The sequence below is a fragment of the Primulina tabacum genome, chromosome 10, assembly GCF_025594145.1.
Source record: "Primulina tabacum isolate GXHZ01 chromosome 10, ASM2559414v2, whole genome shotgun sequence".
In the NCBI taxonomy this organism is placed as follows: domain Eukaryota; kingdom Viridiplantae; phylum Streptophyta; class Magnoliopsida; order Lamiales; family Gesneriaceae; genus Primulina; species Primulina tabacum.
Genome location: NC_134559.1, coordinates 8,094,138 through 8,116,693, shown reverse-complemented (window position 1 = coordinate 8,116,693; position 22,556 = coordinate 8,094,138). Strand labels below are relative to the sequence as shown.

The following is a 22,556-nucleotide window of genomic DNA, read 5'->3' as shown; positions in this document are numbered from 1 at the left end:
TATATAATTTCAATTTTTGTTTTGTATAAGATATTCGATCATTTTTTATTTTTAAATGAAATAATCGACTGATTATCTTATATAAATATATCGAAAGTAGAACTTCGGATATGACATACTCATGAGGTCATTTCAGCCAACCCATTCCCACCCGTATTTAGAATATATTATAGCGGATAGTCCCCAAAGTTTCACAATATTTGTACGGTACCCGAAAACATTTTTCTCTGGGCCCCACTTATTATTGATAATATCCCAGCATCACCGCAACTTAAGGCCATCTCCAACTCATATCCTCTATTTTTCAGCCTCTATCTTCCAAAATAGAGATCTGTGATCTCTATTTTTAAAAACCTTCTTCAACTCATATCCTCTAAAAATATTACAAAATACTCCATTTCATTTTTTTCATTTTCAAAAACACACAAATATAATTATATAATTACATAATGTATTATATAACCGAAGTTAAATAATTCGATAAACATAATACAATAAAACATGTATTAAACTCAATTTATTTAAAATAATACATTTTTTTTTACACAACAAACATAAACGACAAGATACAACATTCATAATATAAACATAAAATATAAATCACGACAAACATAAACGACACATATGGTTTAAAGAACAACACATAAATTGATCATTAAAAATACTTAATATTCCGAAGTACTGTGTATTGTTATAATTGCAATTACCAAAAATCCGCGTATTCTAATAAATTATGTTATTAATTTTTGTGATCACTATCTTGTTTATTATTTCAATTTCATGATTATTATAAACAATAGACTTATAATTAATTCATAAAAATAATAAAACAATTAAAATAAATTAACTAAGTATAAAAATTATTTAATATTAAAATTAATTAATTAAATAATTTAAAATATAATAATATAAAATGGAGCAAAACAAATACATAAAAATAAAAAAAATTATTTTGCATTTGTCAAGATGATATTTAAGTAATTTGGTGTTAATCTTCAAATAAACAGTGGATCACTGTTGCAATCTTCAAAATAAAGATTGTATTTGAAGTTTGGTTAGAACACCAACCTTGGTGATGCTATAAAGAGCAACAGGCCGAAAATATATCACGGAGACAGAAATAATTTGTGCGGCGGAGGGAGGAAGAGATGGGGAATCCCAAGCAGAAGTGGACCTCAGAAGAGGAGGAAGCGCTACGAGCCGGAGTGGCGAAGCACGGCGCAGGAAAGTGGAAGAATATTCAAAGAGACCCTGAATTCAACCACCTTCTGTTTACTCGCTCCAACATCGATCTGAAGGTACACATTATTTGCTTAAATTAATGTATGTGGCGCCGTATACTAGTGTGAGTATCCTAGCAGCACCATTGCATAAGTTTTTATTTGAATTTACCGTTGTCATTTGTGCTCGTGTAGACATTTTCTACTAGAGTTATTTGGAACTCTTATAGCCATCATTTTTTTTGTTTGATATAGGGGTTGTTAAGTAAAGTTTAAAAATTGTAGTTTATTATGGATTTGTATGGTGATGCGTATGAAGAAGTGAAAGAAATAAACTGTAATCTAATTGTGGTCTGCTTATTTATGTTGAAATTATTTTTGTGGTTCTGTTTCAGTGAGTAGCTTTATGAATTTTACATCGATTTACATTTGTAATTATGACACTCTTGTGATGATGAAGAGGTTGTTACTTTCATTTTTTAGCAAAGAAACGGGTCAATTGCATTTGAGAGTATTGCTCAGTGAACCATTATATTTTCTGTGTGATTATATTAAACTAGAACATCAGATGAATGATATAAGAATAACGTTCTTCTTAGAATATCTTCTCACCACCTATCAATTTTTCTGGATCGACAAAGTCCCTCTCCCTCTTGTGGTCCCTACCAATTTTGGCATCTATTACTACTTGTAGGTTAAGATACATATGTCTCGTGCTAACTTATACTCTATAAGCCAAAGCTTACTTTTTTGCCAGTCATTTAATTTGTTGGAAACCAAACCCCTTTTAAAACAAATATGATTATCATATTGGCTTTCTTATGCAGGATAAGTGGAGGAATTTGAGTGTTGCAAATGGCCAAGGCCTAAGAGATAAATCGAAGACACCGAAAGTGAAGGCAAATCCTGACTCTCCGGCTGCCCCACTGCCCGTTGCGCAGACCTCTGCATCTATCACTCCATCATCACTGGATGCACCAATGGACGTACCTATGATTTATTCTGCTAAACCGTTATCTGAAGGAAATAGTGCTGCCAAGTTAGTTTGTGAAATATTCCTATGCTAAATATTGCATTATCGAAATCATGTTGAGTATGTTATTTGTAAATATTATTATCTTTCTCCTCTCTTTTATTTGAGGCATGTGAGATTATGACTTTGTTCTCAGGTACAATGCCATGATATATGAGGCACTGTCTACTCTCAAGGAGCCAAATGGATCAGATTCAGGGCACTATTGCTAATTTCATCGAGGTCTGGTTTCTTATCAGTGATTTATCATTGGAAAGTACGAGAGATGTTTACACAATTCAGAGAGGGGATAGGGGTGATACAGTTAGTTTATTATTATTATTGTGGTGGGGGATGCGAAAGTTGAATTTTAAGAAAAAAATATACATGAAAATTGATTTTCATTGAGGAGGTATGGCTCTGCCTCAGTAGCTACCAGATATTTCAATATGAACTTACCTCTTGAGAACTTTCACTTTAGAGAAAGAAAAGGCTATTGGTATCCTCAAGATAGTTTTACATATCTAGAGATATATTAGTGGCATTAATTGATGATTCAAACCAGGTGCTAGAAGCTGCAGTATGCAAATGAATTGGCAGCCACAGTTCAGTGAAATACATATAATACACCACAACACAAGTATTTGCTTGATAATGACATGTCCTTCCCATAAATAATGTTGCAGTTAAGATGTAGTTTTTAGCTCCGTCTTTTGAGGGATGGTGTTCTTTATGTTTACATTTTGAATTATTTATGATTTTGGTGGCCTCATCAGGAATCCTAACAGCTGCATGTTTCTCTTGCTCTAGTGTATCTGTGTTTTTCTTACACTTTGTTTTAAATCCCTTTAGATTATTTTTTATGCAAAGTTAATCATGATCCCCATGCTAGCTATCTAAATATTGCTTCTTTTAGGAGTTTCTCTGATATGTTTTTTTTATCTGCCAGCTAACTATATGTGATGTTCTCCACAGAAGTCTTTTATAAGATTAAAATTTACATAGGATAACTTACCATTTTATTTATGATTAATGATTTATAACAGTGTCAATGGAAAACCTTGTATTTTAAACTGATTAGAAGACTGCTTCTAATCTTTTTAAATAATGAAACTGTTCGTTGTGACTTGTGACATAAAGTTTACATGTTTTAGAATTTCATGTCTTTCAACTGATGCAGAATACTTCTGCTGTTCTATGTGATTTTTACATTATATCTGTAAGATGAACTTGCCTGGCCATATATATATATTTAAAATTTTTCGGTGTTTCATAGCTTATTTGTGAATCAGAAGAAAGAAGGCTGTTTAATTTGGATACTTTTGGTAGCTTGATCATACTGATTGTGCTCATGAACAAGATATGTTGTGGTATATTGATATCAATCAGCTCATTGTCAAATGTTCAGTGTCTTTTGCTTTTTTTTATCATTGTTATTCTCCCTGCTTATATTTCTTGTTCAGAATAACTAAAGATTCTTCTGTTTTGAGTGATTCATTCAGCAAAAGCAAGAGGTTCAACAAAATTTCAAACGGGTTCTGAGTTCTAGATTAAGGAGGCTCGTTCTTCAAGACAAACTTGAAAAGGTAAAATTTTTCTCGACTCTACAATGCAATGCAGGTCCTAGTTGTATTGTACCTTTTTTGTACTTATCCCTATGACCGTATCTTGTATGGAACTTGTGTTCTGTTTGTATGATTGGGTCTGCATTTTTTTATGTATTTTTCTGGAGATTGTTTTGAATTGAATTATGCCTTTTAATTATTGGTGGTGGCTGTTAATGATTCATTGCTGGTTGTAATGATTAAATTACTGGTTAAACGAGACTCTACACGATGTTTTTTCTATGAGAGCTGTTAACGGCATTGTTAGTGTATCAGATTATTTGACTTGGTGGCGGTTTCCATAACTGGTTTGAACATTGTTCATGAATTGTTAGTTCGGAAAATTGTCTTAATAAACGGATCATGTGATTATATAGCATTTAGACATCCATACTTTAGTATGCGGATTGCCTTGGCAAAAGTATCGAAAGAAAACCGAGCTAAAAATGATAAGGTTGAGCTGTTTTATATCTTGTTCTCTGTTCTGTAATCTAGTTCTTGGTTCTGACTTAATCATTCAAATTATGGCTATATTTCCTTATTCTTGGTTGGATTTCCACGTTGTCTGTCAAACGCTTGAAATGTAAATGATGCCACAGATCTAATCACTCGATTTCATGCCTTGTTATTGTGAAAATAGATTCATACATCCAGAACCAGGAATGTCATGGAAGTATTCTGAATGTTTTTCTTCGAAACCCGAGTTTATGTAAAAAAAAAATTAAATCATGCGGGCATCTGTCTAATCTTCTAAGTTCCAAATGCAGATTCAGAATTGTTACAGAATGAAAAGAGATGCACTACCAGACATGAAAACCCCCAACGTGGGACTGAAAGACTCCCACCCTAGACAGATTCAGAGCATTGGATTACTCGGGGGTACTGTTGAAGATGCAGCGAGGTCCACTGCTTTCAGAATTGCAGAGGCTGAGAATAAATCATTTGTAGCTGCTGAAGCCGTGAAGGAGGCAGAAAGGGTAGCAATGATGGCTGAAGAAATGGAAGCCCTCCTGCAGTTTACTACAGATTGTTTTGATCAATGTATTCCTTCAAATTCATCTTTCTTTTATTTTTCTCTTCCTTCAAATTCATCTTTTTTTATTTTTCTCTTTCTTGCTATTATCTATCTTTTACCCTATCAAATGTTACATATGGTGGTGATGATGCCATTGAAATCTTTTAGACGCACAACAGTCTAGACATCATCTAAGTGACGTGACCGGGTGAAAATGGGTGTGAGATGCGCGAGCAATTTCACCAGGGTCGGGTTGTGAAAATGATAAAGAATGAGAGTCTAGTGAGATGTGTCCAAATCAGAGGCTTCTTCTTACGGGTTGAGTACGCGGGCTGAAGACCCTATTGATCGGGTGATTGACGAAGTAGCTGGCTCGGGTGCTCAACTTGGTAATTTATTATCTCCGACCTCTTCCTTTATTTTTCCTTATTTTTTACTTTGTACTTGGTTCTTAATAGCTTCGTTTTTCTCTTTCTTTTGTTTTTTGACAGATAACTCGGAAATGCAAGACATCTTTGCAAGGAGGTGGGCGGCTGAAAAAACGGCCAAAGAGAAAAAACTAGCGACCCAGAAAGCTGCTGCTAAGAAGAAATTGGTCCAGCCAACGCTTATCGAAACTCGACCGTCTGCTGCAGCCGAGGAGGAGGCTACCAGGCTAGACAACTCCACCCGGGCAGAAAATCCAAAGGAGGGGGAATGGTTCGGGCTGATTTCCCAGAAGATCCAGCAGATCACATTCCTCTTATCCAGAGGAAAAGAAAAGCGGTGGCAAGCCCAGAACTGATCCTCCTCGAGGGCAATAAAGGAGGAGACCAAGGCACCTCCCGAGCAACTCAATCCACTTCTTCTCCTCCGACTCAACCTCTCATCGAGCCTCTTCACTCCAGCTCGCAAGGAGCTCGAGACAACCTTTACTTGGAGGGAGCGTTCCCCACTGGGGTCAGGCTCCTCAAGCAGATGCTTCTTCCTTCTGAGGAGGCCTATCTGAGGGGTTATCTCTCGACCCCGAAGCTTTTTGAAGGATCTTACCTGGGTCATTTATGTAAGTTATACTTTTTTCCTCCTCTCCGAATTTTTTTTCCAGTACTAACTCTTGGTGAACAGGGTGTTCAAATGCTGATTTCGACTTTCGAAGAAGTAGCCGCAGTGGCCACGAAGGAAGGCGGTCGAGCCCGGGCCACCCAAGAGCTTTACAAGCAACTTCAAGGAGAACTGTCCCGGGTTCGATCAGCTCATGAAGAAGCGGTCACTGGCCTTCGCGCTGCTTTGGAAACAGCCAATCAACAACTATCGGTGGCCCTGGCAGATTGGCCAAAACCAGAGATGACGTGGATGCCAGCCTCGTTCGGGAGGAGACTTTACAGGTGCGTATCTCTATCTTGGAATCAGAGAATCGTTCTTTATCCGAGGAGATAGAGAATCAACAGTCCCGGGCAGCTGCTGCTGAGAATGCCCTGGCGGCATCTGCGTACTCTCAGGATAAATGGCGAACCTTCCTTCCTCCAGTCTCCTGAGTTCATGACGGCAGTTGAGGATCGAGCTTATTTTTTCTTCCGAACCGGCTTTGACAAATGTCAAGAGCAATTTGAAGAGACCGGGCTTCTCCCGGAGGAAAGAGAAGACTTTTCTAGTTTTGATCGAGTCATAGCCTCCCTTCCCAATGAGGCTGAAGAAGAGAACCATGAGGCTGAAGGACAGCCGGACCCGATAGATTTCAAATAGCATTTGTAATTTTCTTGTCCTTTTTCTTTTTTCGGTTCTTTTTATGTAATTTTGGCCTTAGGCCTTTCATTTAATGAAATCTTCTTTCGCATGTCTTTCCTTTTGTATATATACTCCATACTGAAAACATATCCTGAACTTTAAATAAGAATTGAAAAATACTTCAAGTCCTGAATAATAACCGGGTTTTTTTTTTCCACCGACTGTCAAATCCTCAGAAATTTTTTTAAGTGTTGGAGAATAATCGGGGTTGAATAGAATATCAGGACCTCATGCCTCCCGGGTTTAAAAATTTACCGGGGCCTCATGCCTCCCGGGTTTAAAAATTTACCGGGGCCTCATGCCTCCCGGGTAAAATACGAATCTCTGGTCTTATTGGATAACTAGGGTACTGAGCTTGGTCAGGGTACGGGTTCCTGGACTTACTAGATAACCAAGGTACGGAGCCCTGGCCAAGATACGGGTTCCTGGACTTACTGGATAACCAAGGTACAGAGCCTTGGGCCAGGGTACGGGTCTTTGGACTCACTGGATAACCAGGGTACGGAGCCCTGGGCTATTATACGGGTCTCTGGGCTTACTGGATAACCAGGGTACGGAGCCATGGGCCATGGTACGGAGCCCTGGATTTATGCCAAGTCTTTCTGAATCATTCTTTCATTTTATTGAATTGTAGATATCGGTACAATACTCTATCAAACATAATACTTTTTAAATGAAAAACATTTCATGGTCTCTGAAGAGAGTGTCCCTGATCATCTTCTAAGTAGAATATTCCCGAGCTAACTTTTCGAATGATTTTGAATGGACCCTCCCAATGGCTTCTAACTTGCCCACATCCTCGGCTGGATTTACTTTCTTCATAACTAAATCCCCAATCTGAAAATCTTGTACCCGGACGCGTTTATTATACGACTTCATGACCCGGCTCCGGTAAGCCTCCATCCGGATCACTGCTCGCCCTCTCTTCTCTTCTACCAAATCTAACTTCATTGCCCTGGTTTGATCATTATTATCCGGGTAAGATTCTATCCGGGTAGAAGATTGCCCAATCTCCACGGGTAATACTGCCTTAGAACCATAAACAAGATTGAAAGGAGTTTCCTGAGTGGTCGTTCGGGGTGTAGTCCTGTATGCCCAGAGAACACTAAGTAGTTCTTCTACCCATTGTAGTTGAGTTTTAAAAGCCGACACAATAATTCTGTTTGTCACCTCTGTCTGCCCATTTGGCGGTAGGCAACTGAGGTGAAAGATTGAGTGATATTCATTTCTTGGCACCAAGATGTTATCTTTTTTCCTTGAAATTGTCTTCAATTGTCTGAGATTAATCTTCTGAGAATCCAAAATTGACACACAATATTCTTCCACAGAAATTTCAACACATTTTCTTCAGTAATTTTAGCTAGAGGTTCGACCTCAACTCACTTGGAGAAGTAATCTACTGCTACCAGGAGAAATTTCATTTGAGCCCGAGCTATTGGGAAAGGACCAACAATGTCCATACCCCACTGATTGAAGGGACAAGATGCCAAAATTGGTTTCATCAGAGTGGTCGAGCTATGCTGAAAGTTGGAATGATGCTGACATCCATCACATGCTCGAACCACTCGAGAAGAGTCTTGGCTTATGCTGGGCCACCAGAATCCAGCCAACATTGCTTTCTGAGCCAACGTCGTTCCCCCGAGATGCTCCCCACAACATCCCTCATGTATTTCCCGGAGGATATACTCTACTTCCTCCTTAGCCAAATATTTTAACAAGGGCCCCTGCTATGATCTCCTGTACAAAATATTATTCAAAAGAACGAACCTGGAGCCTGTTTTTTGATCTTCCGGCTCGGGCTCGGGCTCGGGCTCGGTCTTCAGATAATTTGTCATGGGTTATGAATTCAATCAAATGTGTCATCCATGAACTTTCCCGGGTTGGTGGCACATCTTCATCAATAGATAGGACTAGCCGGGTGAAATATAATACCTCCCGAGTACTGATGTCTGACAAGGAAGCATCTATTTTTGCCAGGCATCTGCCTCACCATTCTCGTCTCGAGGTATCTGTTCAATGCTCCAATCAACTAGGGATGCTGCCTGGGTTGTAATGAGTTTCAAATATCTGAGCATCTTTTCATCTTTTGTTTCAGACTCCTTTTATTTGTTGAGTGACCAATTGTGAGTCAGAGTAAAGAATGGCTCGGGAGGCTCCGATCTCCCGGGACGCTCGTATGTCAGCGAGGACAGCCTCGTATTCAACTTCGTTGTTGTGACTCGTGAATTGATTCTTAGGGCCAACTTGATCTTTTCTCCTGAAGGTTCTATCAACACCACCCCGACTCCGCGTCCGGCCAGACTTGCTGCTCTATCGACGAAAATTCTCCATACTTCTTCTTCGCCCGTCTGAATCATTTCTGAAAGAAAATCCTACAGGGCTTGCGCTTTATTGGCAACATGGGGCTTGTATTCAATACCATACTCCCCTAGCTCCACTGTCCACTTTACCATCCTGCCAGAGATCTCAGGGTGAGTCATGATCCTCCCCAGAGGGATGTTGGTGAGAACAACAATTTGATGAGAGAGAAAATAGGGCGTCAACTTTCGAGCAATCATTATCAAAGCTAGAACTATCTTCTCCACCTCACTGTATCTGAGCTCAGCTCCTCTGAGAGTGTGACTGACATAATATACCGGTTTCTGGTCGAAACCCTCCTCTCGGATAATCACAGAACTAATAGTGTACTCTGTGGTGGGTAAATAAACAAATATTTTCTCCCCGGGCTCGGGCTTAACCAAAATTGGAAGCTCTGCTAGATGATTCTTTAGATCCCGGAATGCTTGTTCGCACTTTTCATCCCAGCCAAATTTTTTATCCTTCTGCAAGAGTTGAAAGAAAGGATAACTCATGTGCGCAGACCGAGAGATGAATCGGGAAAGAGCAGCAATTCTCCCAGTTAATTTTTGTACTTTTCGAATAGATCGAGGGGAGGGCATATCGAGCACCGACTTGACTTTTTCAGGGTTCACATCAATTCCTCGATCTATAACTAGGAAACCCAGGAACTTGCCACTTTTTACCCCAAAGATGCATTTGGCCGGGTTGAGCTTAATCCCAATGGACACAAGCGTGGCAAATGTCTCCTCCAAGTTGGGGATGAAACAAGAAATCTGCCTGGACTTGGCCAGGATGTCATCCACATACACTTCAACATTCGTTCCTAACTGCTTCGTGAAGACCCGATTCATCAAGCGCTGATATGTGTCTCCGACATTCTTCAATCCAAAAGGCATGACCACATAGCAAAATGTGCCTCTAGACGTAATAAAACTGGCCTTGTCTTGATCCGCCTTGGCCAGGAGATTTGGTGGTATCCCTGATAGGCGTCCATAAAACTGAGCAATTCAAAACCCGAAGTGGAATCCATCAACTGATCGATCCGGAGGAGAGGATAACAATCATTGGGACAAGCTTTATTGAGATCCCTGAAATCCATGCACATTATCCATTTCCCCGTAACTTTTGGAACCAATACCACATTCGAGAGCCACGTAGGGAACTGTACTTCTCGAATGTGCCCGGCTTGCGAAAGTTCCCGGACTTGTGCGTCAATCACCTTGTCTTTGTCCGGACCAAAGTGCCTCTTTTTCTGCTTCACAGGTCAGGCTCTCGGGATGATGTTCAATCTATGTTCAGCCACCAAAGGTGAAATCCCGACCAGTTCCTGTTGTAACCAAGCAAAAACATTAATGTTAGCCTTTAAACAGTTCAATAGACTAACCCGGTGGATAAGTCGAGGTCTCGGGCCACCCGAATTTCCTTTCCTGGCATGATCTCCACAGTTTCATGCTCTTCTTCTGCCACAAAATGCACTTCCCCTTTCTCCAACTCTTCCCACTCCTCCCGAGCCTTATTCTTACCTTTCTCTTCCCTTCTCGCCTTCTTCTGATCCACCCTGACCTGTATCCCCATAGCACTTTCGGGAAGATGGTTGATCTCCCCTTACTTCTCCAACCCGATTCTCGACTGAGAATTTGATCTTTTGATGGTAGGTGAAGGCTACAGCTTTCAGTTCATTCATAGCTGGCCGACCCAAGATAATATTGTACGATGACGGGTCATCCACAACTATGAAAGTAGTCATGACAGTTTTTCGTAGTTCTCGGGTGCCCAAAGTTAATGACAAAATTATCTCTCCTTCCGGGTACACGGCATGACCAGCGAAACCAAAAAAGGCTGTTTCTACTGAGTCCAACCGGTACCCCTGTAAATTCATTTGCGCCAGAGCTTCTTTGAATATGACGTTAACAGAGTTGCCTGAATATACAAAGATTTTCATTACGTCATAGTTAGCAACGCGGGCCTGGATCACCAGAGTATCATTATGGGGAAGACTGACTCCCCGGAGATCATCCGGGTCAAAGCTGATGGTCAACTCATTCCTCTTTTCTCCTTCCACTTCCAAACAATCTCTCATGCCTCGTGCCTTCTGGGCCCGATTAGAATCACCATCCGTTGAACCATCAGAAATCATTTTTATTACACCTAAGGCAGAAGATGAGGTCTTCTTCTGTTCTGGCTCCTGATTTCTTCTTCCACTCGAGGCACCTCAGCGAACCAACATGTGAGCTGGGCCCTTGACGTTGAGTTGACCAGGGTGGCAATCTTATTCTTCTGTTTGATGGGTTGTGCCCTGATTCGAAGATGCGATTGTATTCCTTCTTCAATATTCGACACTCACTTGTGTCATGAGAACATGCCTTGTGGAGGGTGAAGATTCTTTTCTTCTCGGACCTAGCAAATTGTGAACTCGGGTTTGGATCCCGTGATTTATCCGAGCTACACTCCTGGACATCCATGTCCCGAGAAATCTTCAAAGGCACAGTGATGGGAAAAATGCCCCGCATTCACCTTCTTATGAGCTCCCTCCTCGGGTCTGACCACCCGATCACCTCTCTCTCTCTCTTCAAAGCATTTCGCTTATGCTTCTGAGCTTCTTCCATGTTAATATACTTTTCTGCCCGAGCCAGAAGATCCTCAAAGTCCCTGGACAGTTTCTTGGTTAATGAGCGATCTAAACTCCCCCTCCCATAGTCCCTGTGTGAATGCGGTGGTTTTCGTCTGAGGGGCGCAGGAGGAGACATCCAAAGCAACTCGATTGAATCTCCTGATGCATGCCCTTAGAGTTTCTTCAGAGCTCTGCTTTACCTCATACATGCTAAAAGTGATTTTTTTGTATTTTTTAATGCTGCTAAAATGGTGTGAGAATAATTTCTGAAAATTTTTGAAAGACTGAATGCTTCGAATGGACAATCCTTCAAACCATCTTTGGGCCGAGTCAACCAGAGTAGTCAAGAACACCTTGCACTTGATCATGTCTTCATAACAATGCAACATAGCCATATTTTCGAACCGAGCGAGGTGTTCTTTCGGGTCAGAACTCCCGACGTAGACTTTTATCTTTGCAGATTTGAAATGCCCTGGCAGAGGCTCCCGGATGATGACATCAGAAAAAAGGCATCCCTTAGCCATCACCCGAGTGTTGTCCCGAGCCCTAACTTGCCCCTCCAAGACCTTCACTTTCCTCCTTAACTCTTCCAGTTCTTCCGCCACAGTAGGGGATTTAGAACTAGCACTCGACTCTTTTTCCTCCGCCCTTCCATCCTTTCCTCTGCCCCCTAGCTCCCTCTCCTGCTCACGTTCTGGCTGGGTAGAATGATGGGAGGGGGCCCTCTTTTCCATGGCTTTCTCGACGGTGTCGGATACAATCCGGGGGTGATAAGGTAATTGTAGGCTGAGGACTAGTGAGTGGTGTGGCGGGCCACCTTGACCAGAGAGAGATAGGTCACCTCCAGGAACCTGAGAGATTTTTTGGTTTGTTCTTCTGGTAGGAGCCATATCCACGTCTTAAACTCAAATTCCCATAGACGGCGCCAATGATGTGACCGGGTGAAAATGGGTGTGAGATGCGTGGACAATTTCACCGGGTCGGTTGTGAAAATGATAAGGAATGAGAACCTAGTGAGATGTGCCCAAACCAAAGGCTTCTTCTTCCTAGAAAAACCAGTAGTGACCTGTAAACACGAAGATAACCACGTGAATGGGCGCCGGAGAGATGTCCAGCGTGGTCACTCTGATGCTAAAGTCAGCAGATGGGTGAGGAAAGAGCTATGTAGCCAAGAGAAAATGCTGTAGAAATGGTATGGGAAAGATATATATGTGAATCTCTGCTTTAAAGTTTGAGCAAACCTGATATTTATAGCAAGAAAGTCAATGATGACCTTGTTTTCAGTGCTCACTTACTAAGTATGGCAAGATGGTTGCCCATACCCTACTTTCTGACAACTTCTCTGGCACGCCAAATCCATGTGATTCTGACAGTAATGATTACCAAAATAAGATATCACATACTTATGCACTTGAGTGTGGTGCTACTATTGAGGTAGCCCGGGTAGAAAGCCATCATCCCGGAGCTTGTCTGGAAGTCCGGGCTTCTGGTAGCCCGGGTATATGCTCGGCTGCTAATAGCACGGGGAGATGATGTCTCGGGCATATATTTGTTCGTAGGGATGTAAATGAACCAAACTGTTTGCAAGCTATTCGAAGCTCGACTTGATAAAAAGCTCGTTTGAGTTCGTTTGTTAATCATATCAAGCCAAGCTCAAGCTCGATTTCGAGCTCGAAAATTTAATCAAATCAAGCTCAAGCCTAGGGATATTTGGCTCGTGAGCTCGCAAACATGTTTGATAATAGGCTCGCAAACATGTTCGATAATAGTGTTTGCAAACATGTTCGATAATAGGCTCACGAGCTCGAGCTCGGCTTGTTTAGGTGGCTCGTAAGCTAGAACTTGGCTCATTTGTTGAGTTGACAAATAAAAATATTAGTATTAATGTCAATAGAAGGAATTGAGCACAAAACATAGTTGAAAAAAAGATGAATTTACACCACATAGTCAGAATTACATTTTTTTTATCTTACTTGCATATCATTATACTAAAATGTTCTTTAAAACATAATAAATTAACAGAAATACATCGACTTATTATTTTTGCTCCAAAAAATTTATATCACCAAGTCATATACATGTTGAGTAAATTTACAAATCATTATCCTAAAATATTATATTAAATTGAATATAATGAATTTATATTTATTAAAAAATAAAATTTATTGGGAACACAACGAATGAAATATTAAAGGAGTGAAATTATTGCATTGTTATTTATATGGTGATATCATTGTATGACAAATATTTGTTATCTGGATGCTAGATGTATTATTTTGGGATGTTCAATAATAATATAATGAGTTTATGTTTTTTTTAGTTGTTATTTTTGTCATTTTGGTTATTTATGAATGAAATTATATTTTTATGTCTGATTTAAAATTAGTTCATAGATAGATTTAATTTTTAATAAGCTCGAATCAAGCTCAAACTCGAGCTCAATTTTATGCTTTACGAGTTCAAAAACGAGCGAGCTTAAGCCAGGCTTGTTAAATATTATAAACGAGCTATTAATTAATCAAGCTCGAGCTCGGCTTGATTAACATGATAAACGAGCTTTTAACGAGCCGAGCTCGAGCTTTTCTCGAGCTTAGTAATTTCAACAAAAACCGAGCTCGAGCCTGATAATAGAAGCTCGAATCAAGCTCGAGCTCCTCAAACAATCTTAAACGAGTCAAGCTCAAGCCTGATACTGTTTGATTTGGTTTTGATCGTTTACATCCCTATTTGTCCGGTTATCTGTCAGATTGGTCCAAACCTTCTCATAATCTGATCCATGACTCGGAATCATCTTATACCCATGACCCGGGCCTCCCGGGGTATCACCACTAAGAAATTTGGAATTAATGTGTTTTTCACTTTGGCAGGTTTGCATGGTGAGGTTCAGCTGATGACGTAGCATCTGCATTGCATCTCACAAAAGAAACTATAAACCTATGAAGAAATTTGTAGATCGATCTGTTACGTAGCTGCGATATGTCTGGAGCTTGAGTAAATATGAGCTAAGTTCTCCTCAGGTATTACTAGGGGGATGAGACTTGTTTATTTGGCTTGATTTGGATGGTTTAAGAGTAGATTCAAAAGGATGGATTTGAATTGATATGTATAATTTAAAATTTGAAAATAAAAGTAGCTTAAAATTGAAGTGAAAGGATTTCTAATTTATAGATTTGAAAATTGTACAAACAAGTGAAGTGTGAAATCTAAAATTATCAGATTCCGTCGTCCAAACATGGTCGGAATATACTCTCTTTTTGTAGATGAAAACCATAATGTTGAAATTCAATATCGATTGCTTTTTCTCCTAAAAATAAAGAAAATCATATTTGCTCAAAATTAGTATGGTAAAAATAATAATTTTTATTATTTATAGATTTACGAATAAGAAATCATGTAATTTACTTTATTGCAGAAGTTCTTTGACACCAATAACCATGCAAACCTCATGAGCAACCAATATTTGTAGCAGAAGCCGATACAAGCACAAAAAAATATATATAATTAACCAAAATTTATAAACTGCCAATACAGGTATAAATCAAGAATGAGTCCAGCTGCCGAACTACAAGAGTAATAATTCAATTGTTAATCACCATGTCCAAATTTGAGGTACTGCAAAAATGGCCCATTCTCCATGATATCGAGCGAATCAAACGTCAAATTTGCTTTGTTTTGCGATTATAAGCACATCCTACATCAGTTGAAGCAGATGATCCTAGAAGAGACATCAAGTAACCAGTGCTCCATTTCATTTTTTGTTGGCTCATTGTCATCTGTTTAGCAAGCCTGGAGAAACCAAAGTAAATAAACGCGACCAGCTTCTTTTGACCACCACTAGCCAACCCGTGTAAACACACTGGAGGACACAAACCCATGGAAGAACATCAAAGAAACAAACCGGGACATGTTATGATTCATTCTCATGTAATTATTGGTCAACAAAACATAAACCCCATTGCAGATGTCATCAGATACCACTGCTCAATAGGCCTTCTCAGGTAACTGAAACTAGAAACACATTGAAACCAGAATTGGATAGAAACTTTCTTGCTTGATTTTTCATTAACTTTAATACATGATATGAGGAAAAATACAACATAATATATTTTCGATAATCTCCAAAACATATTACACACCCCAATGAAGAAAAATCCCAAATGTCGAATTTGGGCACTCCAAAAACACACTACTACCTCTTCAAAGCACAAAATGTAATAAATCCTACATGTAAACGCAGTTGGACAGCTGAAAACTACCCCAACAATATCCCTAAAGTTTCACAAGCCAACAATAAATTCTAGTTAAAATATCATTTGTCTGTTCATTCATTTTTATCATCTAGACCACATTCTTTTCTTGCTATCCCTTTCCTTAATCTCTTGAACTGGATCTCTGCTAGTTACCTTTCGAACCAACGGCCTTTGTGCAGGGGCGGCAATTGGCTTGCTCATTCTTGAAACCCTGGCAAATTGTTTGGGTGGATCCGAATGCCTCCCTTTGTTGTCGCCAACTGGAGTTCGCACTACAACTTTATTCTCAACTTCACTGTTACTTGAAAATCTCTTCTTTCGGGCCTCATGAAGAAGAGAGTCGTTTTCCTTCAACATAACAGATGGGGCCTGAATGACTTGGCGGTTCATTGAGTTTGTACTTCTTAAGATACGATGCTCAACCTCATTTGCGACCTCATCTATTATCACTCGTTTGGCTTCAACAGGTGTGGATCTCAACAAATTGGAAGATTCGGATAGCGTCGTGGATTCTAGCTGTTTTTCTCGCTCTCTTAACTTGTCTTCAAGATCTTTAATCTGCCATCAGCAAAGAAACTCATTAATTCATCCCCGTTGACCAAGGAACTTGGCGATATTGTATCCAACAAATTTTTACATCTATAACCTATGTATTCAACTATGAACCAAGAAAACTAGAAAAGAGCAGTCATCGTAAAGTGGAAATTGATTTCTAGAAAAGAAACACCTTTTGTTGAAATAAGAGAGGCTCAGAATTCAGTTCATGTTCCTTAAGCCCTCTCTCGAGTTCTTTGATCTAAAACAACGAGAAATTACATATTATGACTGGTTAGCTGAAATGAAATGTATTAGCAGGATAATCAAATAAGAACAAGAAATGGAACCTTGCTCTGAAGAATTACTGAAGAAGACTCATACTCTTGTGCTTGCTCTTTCAGCTTGGTCTCAAGTTCATTAACCTTCACCAAGTAGAAGTAAAGTAAATAAACCGCAGAAATTAAAAATCCACCGTACACTCCATAATATTTTTTCATTTTCGATTGAAGTTATTGAATGTCATGCCAAGGGAAGAGTACAGAAGGAATTGATAAAAAGAACCTTATTCTTGTACAATGTTGATTCGAGGCTTTCTCTTTCTTTGAGCTTGTTCTCCAAGTTCATCACCTTTACGAAGAAAAAAAAAAGAATATTATATCAATTCGAAGACATGTTACCAAGTTTTTCAAGTTATTTTATATACTTCCAATTTACAAATTGAAAGTATAACGGTCACCTTTAACGTATTACCTTCAGTTGAAGTTTGGCAGAAATTTCCTCATTCTCTTTTATGCTCTCTGAAAGATTCAAAATTTGTCTCTCGGATTGGCATTGCAATGACGTCTTGAACTCAACTTGGGTTTCTAATTCTTTTATTCTTTCTAGATGATTTCTGTAAATCTGATCCCTACCTTTAGCTTTAGTCTCTAGGTTTTGTAAGTTGTCCTCGAGCTTTTTCAGTGATTCGTCTTTGAACTTAGATTCTTGCCTGGCTTTATCAAGCTACAGAAAAAAATTGTAAATGGAGAAGATTAGAGTTCCGAATTCAAGAGAATCCTTGAAAAGATAATTGATATGTTATCTGATACATTGATAGAAACAAAAATATACCATCATTTTCAACTTATGAATCTCGACAGTATCAATTTGCTTTCTAGCTGGACCCAACTCAACTCCTCTTACTCGGGTTGCAAAGTTCAGAGAACTCAAAGTTTCACTTGAATCCCGATCGGAGGGACTGATTTGTACAAACATCAAAGTTTTTGAATCACCACCTAAAACATCGAGAAAAGATTGTAGTAGAAGAAAGAATAGACACTAATCACTGATTTTAAAAGAAGGATAGACACTTTGCAGAATTAGAAAACAAATGTCATTGTCACCAAAAAAAAACTAATGTTCAAATTTGTTGTTACCTAAGGAATCCTGTAACAAATGTGTTAGCTTGGAGTTCCTAAAAGCAATAACCGTAAGATAATAATCAAGTCAGGTGAGATGTACAATGAAATATCAGAATCAAGATGATACTCACAATTAAAGTGGACTAACCTGTACGGAATGTGGCTGCTTTTATTTGCCAAAGCAGATATCACATCTCCGAGTGCTGAAAGTGACCTATTGATGTTTTGAGCTTCCTTGAGCCGATCGCCTTGGACGTCAGTCTTGGCTAGCCGTTCACTTCCTGCCAAGTCCACAAGCCAAAGTTTGCTTCTAGTGCACTCTCCGGTGATCAAGTTCTTGGCCCTTACCATTATGCAAAGCATGCTGAGGAAAAAGGAACCACATTATTCGAAAAATTATGCAGATTTTATAATACAGTCACACTAAATGTTGGGCCATTGCAGTAATAAAAGCTTTGGTCAATGACAATGATATTAATGAAATAGGTTAAATGGTTTTTTTTATTACTATCCAACAATTATAAAGCAACAAAACAAAAAGGATAGAAAATTCTTTACCAGTGGGAACGACTACTGTGCTCGTTGACATTATTTGATCCAATGGCGCGGGCGCTACTTCCAGCTTGTAGCACACTCCATACTTCTCTTATACTCTCCACTCTGGCTTCCACAATGCCCGGGATATGGTGACATCCTTCTGAAGCTTGTTTTATCTCTAATCTACCATAATTCACATAAAAAATTATATTTTAATTAAACCATGTGATACTCATATATAATGAAGCTGAGAAACAGAAATTTACTTTTTTGATGTTTCTGTAGCAAGTAAGTCTCTTATTTGTTCATTGTAGACTTCAAGAACACTCACTGAAATGCTGTAAGAGTAAGTGTCGCTCCTCTCACTGGAAATTTTAAACAATTCTTTTAAAGTTCTATAGTTAACACCACGATTAGCCTCAGTTCCCTCCATTGTGAATGTCTTGCCAGTTCCTGTTTGTCCGTAAGCAAATATACAGACATTGTATCCATCTAATACTGATATCACCACAGGCGAGGCATCAGCAAAAACATCAACTGTTTGAAAGAGAAGACAAGACGCATTAATCACAAATTGCGACATTAATGTATCTCTAAAAAATAGTTAACATCAGTTTTCACACATGATGACTCATCCATTATAAGAACTCAGGTGGCACACCTTGATCATCTTTTGGGGTGTAAACACGATCAAATTTGAAAATCTTTTTTGTGGAGCCACTACCACTTAGAATTCCAAGTTCTCCATCCCCGGCAGCATCAAAATCCACCACTGATGCACATCCAGTTGTCACTTCTGTCTTGCTCAAAGGACGACATCGACAAAATACCCTGATATTTCCTGATATTAAAGCAAAAATGTGAGTGACCCCAAAAGGGAGCATTCATAAAGAATTTAACAGATAATAAACAGGACAAAAATAATAATGATCGAACCCTTAGCTTCTTGCACTTGATTATATAGCTTCCGTCTCTTCAATTGCTCTTCATTGTACTTCATTTTGAGATCTTCACACTGGGTGACTGCAAAGATTGATCCTTATTCCATAATATCGATGTTGTATAAAAAATTACATTATTAATTTTACAAAAACTTACCTAATGATTGAACTGCAAACGTCATATTATTCAGATCGGGAATGGACTCAACGCACTCATGTGCCTCTCTAGAAAGCTGAGAATGCTCTTGTTTCATCACCTACACAGCATGCCATTTTTACTTGCATCATACATACAGGATTACATAAATATTTTATTTTATTAGGGAAAAGTCACCTCTACTTTCTTCTTTAAAATATTGATTGCCATTGTCCATGACTTCTTGTCTTGATCATACTTGGTTGAAATGTCCCTTAACTCATCAGCTTGTTTCTTTATTGTATGGTCTACAGTGAAGGCATGAATGAGTGAACATTAAGCAAAATCTCCTTCATTGACACACATCTTCTTCTACCTAATATCGTCTATAGCGCATTCCATTTACGAGTGCAGGTTAGACTGCTATATTTAATATAAGCACATGAATTTGAAAAATTAAGTTAAATAATTAATTAAGTATAGACAAATTCACTGTCGACATCTTTTTAACCTTACCAAGAGAATCTGTTTGAAACGTCTTATCGTCAAGCTCCATTCTAACTGTCTCTAGCTGCTCATTGGCATTAGTCCAAGACATCCAAGATTGATAACATTCATCTGTTTTGCATTGCAACGTATCTTTCAAGTCTTGTATAGTTTTCTCATACTTGCTAATCAAATACTTCCTCACTAGTTTTTTCTACAAGTGCCGAAGAACAAAAGTCAACAGTGAAAAGAAGCTTTAACATGAAAACATTGATAATCCATGCATGCATTTAAATACATCATACCTGAGCTGATGTATATTCGATCTCAGTTCCACAGGTGTTGCATACAAAATATTCACGATTCTCTTGACAGGCTGCAACACATGATGTAGCAAAATTCAGTAAATTCATACATTTTTACTGGCAATGAATCCACTTACCTTAAAAAGATTAGGGTTGAAAAAATACCAGATCCCTTAGGTTCTCGCCTTATACAGATTCCACTAACTGTTGGGCTTCCCGCTATGCCTTCAAATCTTAAGACAAGCATTCCGTCATCTTTAATTGAAAATCTAGTATCGATTAACTGCAGAGGTTTATTGGCTCCGACAATTGCGAAGATATCAAAATCTGAAAGAATCTGATTGAGTAACATGTGTGAATCACTAAAACAGAACATGTGTGAATCACTAAAACAGATAATAAAATAAAATAAACTTGCTAATCAACAAAGAACTGGATTTATAGAAGAAACAAACTTGCCTTTTCATCTTGCAAGAAGACATTAAATACTCGCATCCCTTTGGGCCCATTTATATTAATTATTTCCACGAAATGAAGATCAAGAAAGTAATCTCCAGGGGAAAGACCATGAATGCTGTAACAAATATTCCCCAATCGTGCTGACTGATATATAAATGGATAGTCCCCACCCTCGAAGATAGTATCCCTGGTTTGAAATGTATCGCCCCCTTCAAAGTACTTGTCATCTTGGAAACTAATATCGAATTCCGATCCAATTGATGTCATGGCCCCAGCATTAATAAAAAGAACAATATCATCTGATTCAACAACAGATGCCATTGTAAGCCCAACACTGTACCCCATATTTATGGAATACATGAAACCATGTAAAATAAAATCAAAAGGCATAAAGAATCAGGGAATGCAAGTGCAGGAAACACATCAGTTTTCTAAGTTTCGTTCCCAAATCATAGTAAATTCTCCCATGGCTAAAAATGTTGTGACCTACCGTTATTGGCTACCATTTCATTTTCACCAACAATAGGTACCCACCTTACTCAGTGAATAACACCACCATAGCATGATATGATGCTCCGGTTGCATCCACTAAATAAAATCATATTAATTTCCACTCATATTTCAACTGTTTAAAGCATGAAATGATGTTTAATATTGGTCGTAGAGTGAATTTATTATCATTTATCACGATATCAAATAAAGTTCCACAAAAATATTAAGAAACGACAACCCTCTCGGCTTTACCGAATGTTTTTCTTGTCCAAATAAGGTCACATACCAATGTCATAGAACCTAAACAACTGCCTAAGTCCATTAAATTCAGACAGTCCTTAATCTTTTTAAAAACACAAATTTAGGTAGCAAGCCCCCACAAAATAGAATCTTCGAGTTAAAAAAGAAAACATGTCATAAAACTGCAACTTGATAAAGATAAAATCATCAAGAAAATGGAGCTTGACGTTTTCTCTGGAAGAAATATTTTATATTACTCAAATGCGGGAAATCAAAAGGCAACCTATTGAATTGGGATTAGTGAACCCATTTCGGACAAATCTTGAACCGGGATCACAGACCATAATATCGTCCCATGATTCCTCGGTTTCAGCTTCTTCCACAGCAAGAACTTCATTTTCCTGATCAGAACCTTTGGGCTTTTCACAATCAAAACCCATGGAGAAAGCAAATGGATCTGGCACATTAATGTCTTGAATCTTCTCAAACGAGTGCCGCTCGAAATTATCCATGTGAATGCTATTGCGCTGCGATTTCTTGAGGAATTGCGAAACTGTTGGATGTTAGAACAGATAGATTGGAAACTTTTGTGCAGAAGGAGAGTTTGAAATGAGTGTGTGAGATTTTGCGTTTGAATTTCGAGAAACCGACCGTTGAGAGCTCAATCTAGCTGAATCTGGGGATAAAAGCAAACTGGCTCAATAACAATTACTTGAAAAGTAAGGGGGTAATTTGTAATTATTTATCAAACTAAAAGTCCAAAATTAACGGTTGTTTTTTAAAATGTTAAAAACTAACGGAGCAATCCGCCACTTTTTTTAAATTAAATTAAATAGATAACAACAACAATAATTTTTTAAATATTCGGAGTCATGATATAATTTTTTATAGCCGACATATCTCTGACACTAATGCAAGTGGTCAATAAATCAAGTGGGTCGGACGTGACTAGTGCAAGATTTGACATGTCAGAATATAGTGTGTGCTCAGCCGTCCTACTATAATTAGTAGGTAGAACGGAGAACGAGGTCATCATTATTTCTCCTATTATAAATACCAGGTTCTCTCTTTATATTCATTCATTCACACCAATATCACAACCATCACTTGGTTACATTGGTTTTCTTGCTTGAGTTCCCTGCTGACTTAAGCATCGGAGTGGCCACGCCGGACACCCCTCCGGAGCCCATTCACGTGGTTACCTTCT

At 38.7% G+C, this 22,556-nt stretch overlaps 2 protein-coding genes and 1 pseudogene across 2 annotated transcripts; 1 reads left to right on the top strand and 2 right to left on the bottom strand.

The window, feature by feature from the left end:
- The first annotated feature begins 1,063 nt into the window (after window positions 1-1,063).
- LOC142505107 (telomere repeat-binding factor 4-like) lies at window positions 1,064-6,664 on the top strand (annotated as a pseudogene).
- Window positions 6,665-10,239: 3,575 nt separating this feature from the next.
- LOC142504879 (uncharacterized) lies at window positions 10,240-11,035 on the bottom strand. Its single transcript, XM_075617723.1, has 2 exons — window positions 10,479-11,035; window positions 10,240-10,282 (listed from the first exon to the last, which is right to left on the bottom strand). Exons 1-2 carry the CDS (start codon window positions 11,033-11,035, stop codon window positions 10,240-10,242), a joined length of 600 nt encoding a protein of 199 aa, XP_075473838.1.
- A 4,568-nt stretch (window positions 11,036-15,603) lies between these two features.
- LOC142505874 (kinesin-like protein KIN-14R) lies at window positions 15,604-22,030 on the bottom strand. Its single transcript, XM_075619006.1, has 19 exons — window positions 21,633-22,030; window positions 20,618-20,916; window positions 20,324-20,495; window positions 20,159-20,229; window positions 19,884-20,067; window positions 19,566-19,675; window positions 19,389-19,488; window positions 19,227-19,313; window positions 18,952-19,131; window positions 18,557-18,827; window positions 18,312-18,473; window positions 17,902-18,117; window positions 17,769-17,806; window positions 17,464-17,627; window positions 17,104-17,355; window positions 16,915-16,980; window positions 16,701-16,775; window positions 16,544-16,612; window positions 15,604-16,374 (listed from the first exon to the last, which is right to left on the bottom strand). Exons 1-19 carry the CDS (start codon window positions 21,859-21,861, stop codon window positions 15,901-15,903), a joined length of 3,219 nt encoding a protein of 1,072 aa, XP_075475121.1. The 5' UTR covers window positions 21,862-22,030; the 3' UTR covers window positions 15,604-15,900.
- Window positions 22,031-22,556: the final 526 nt, after the last annotated feature.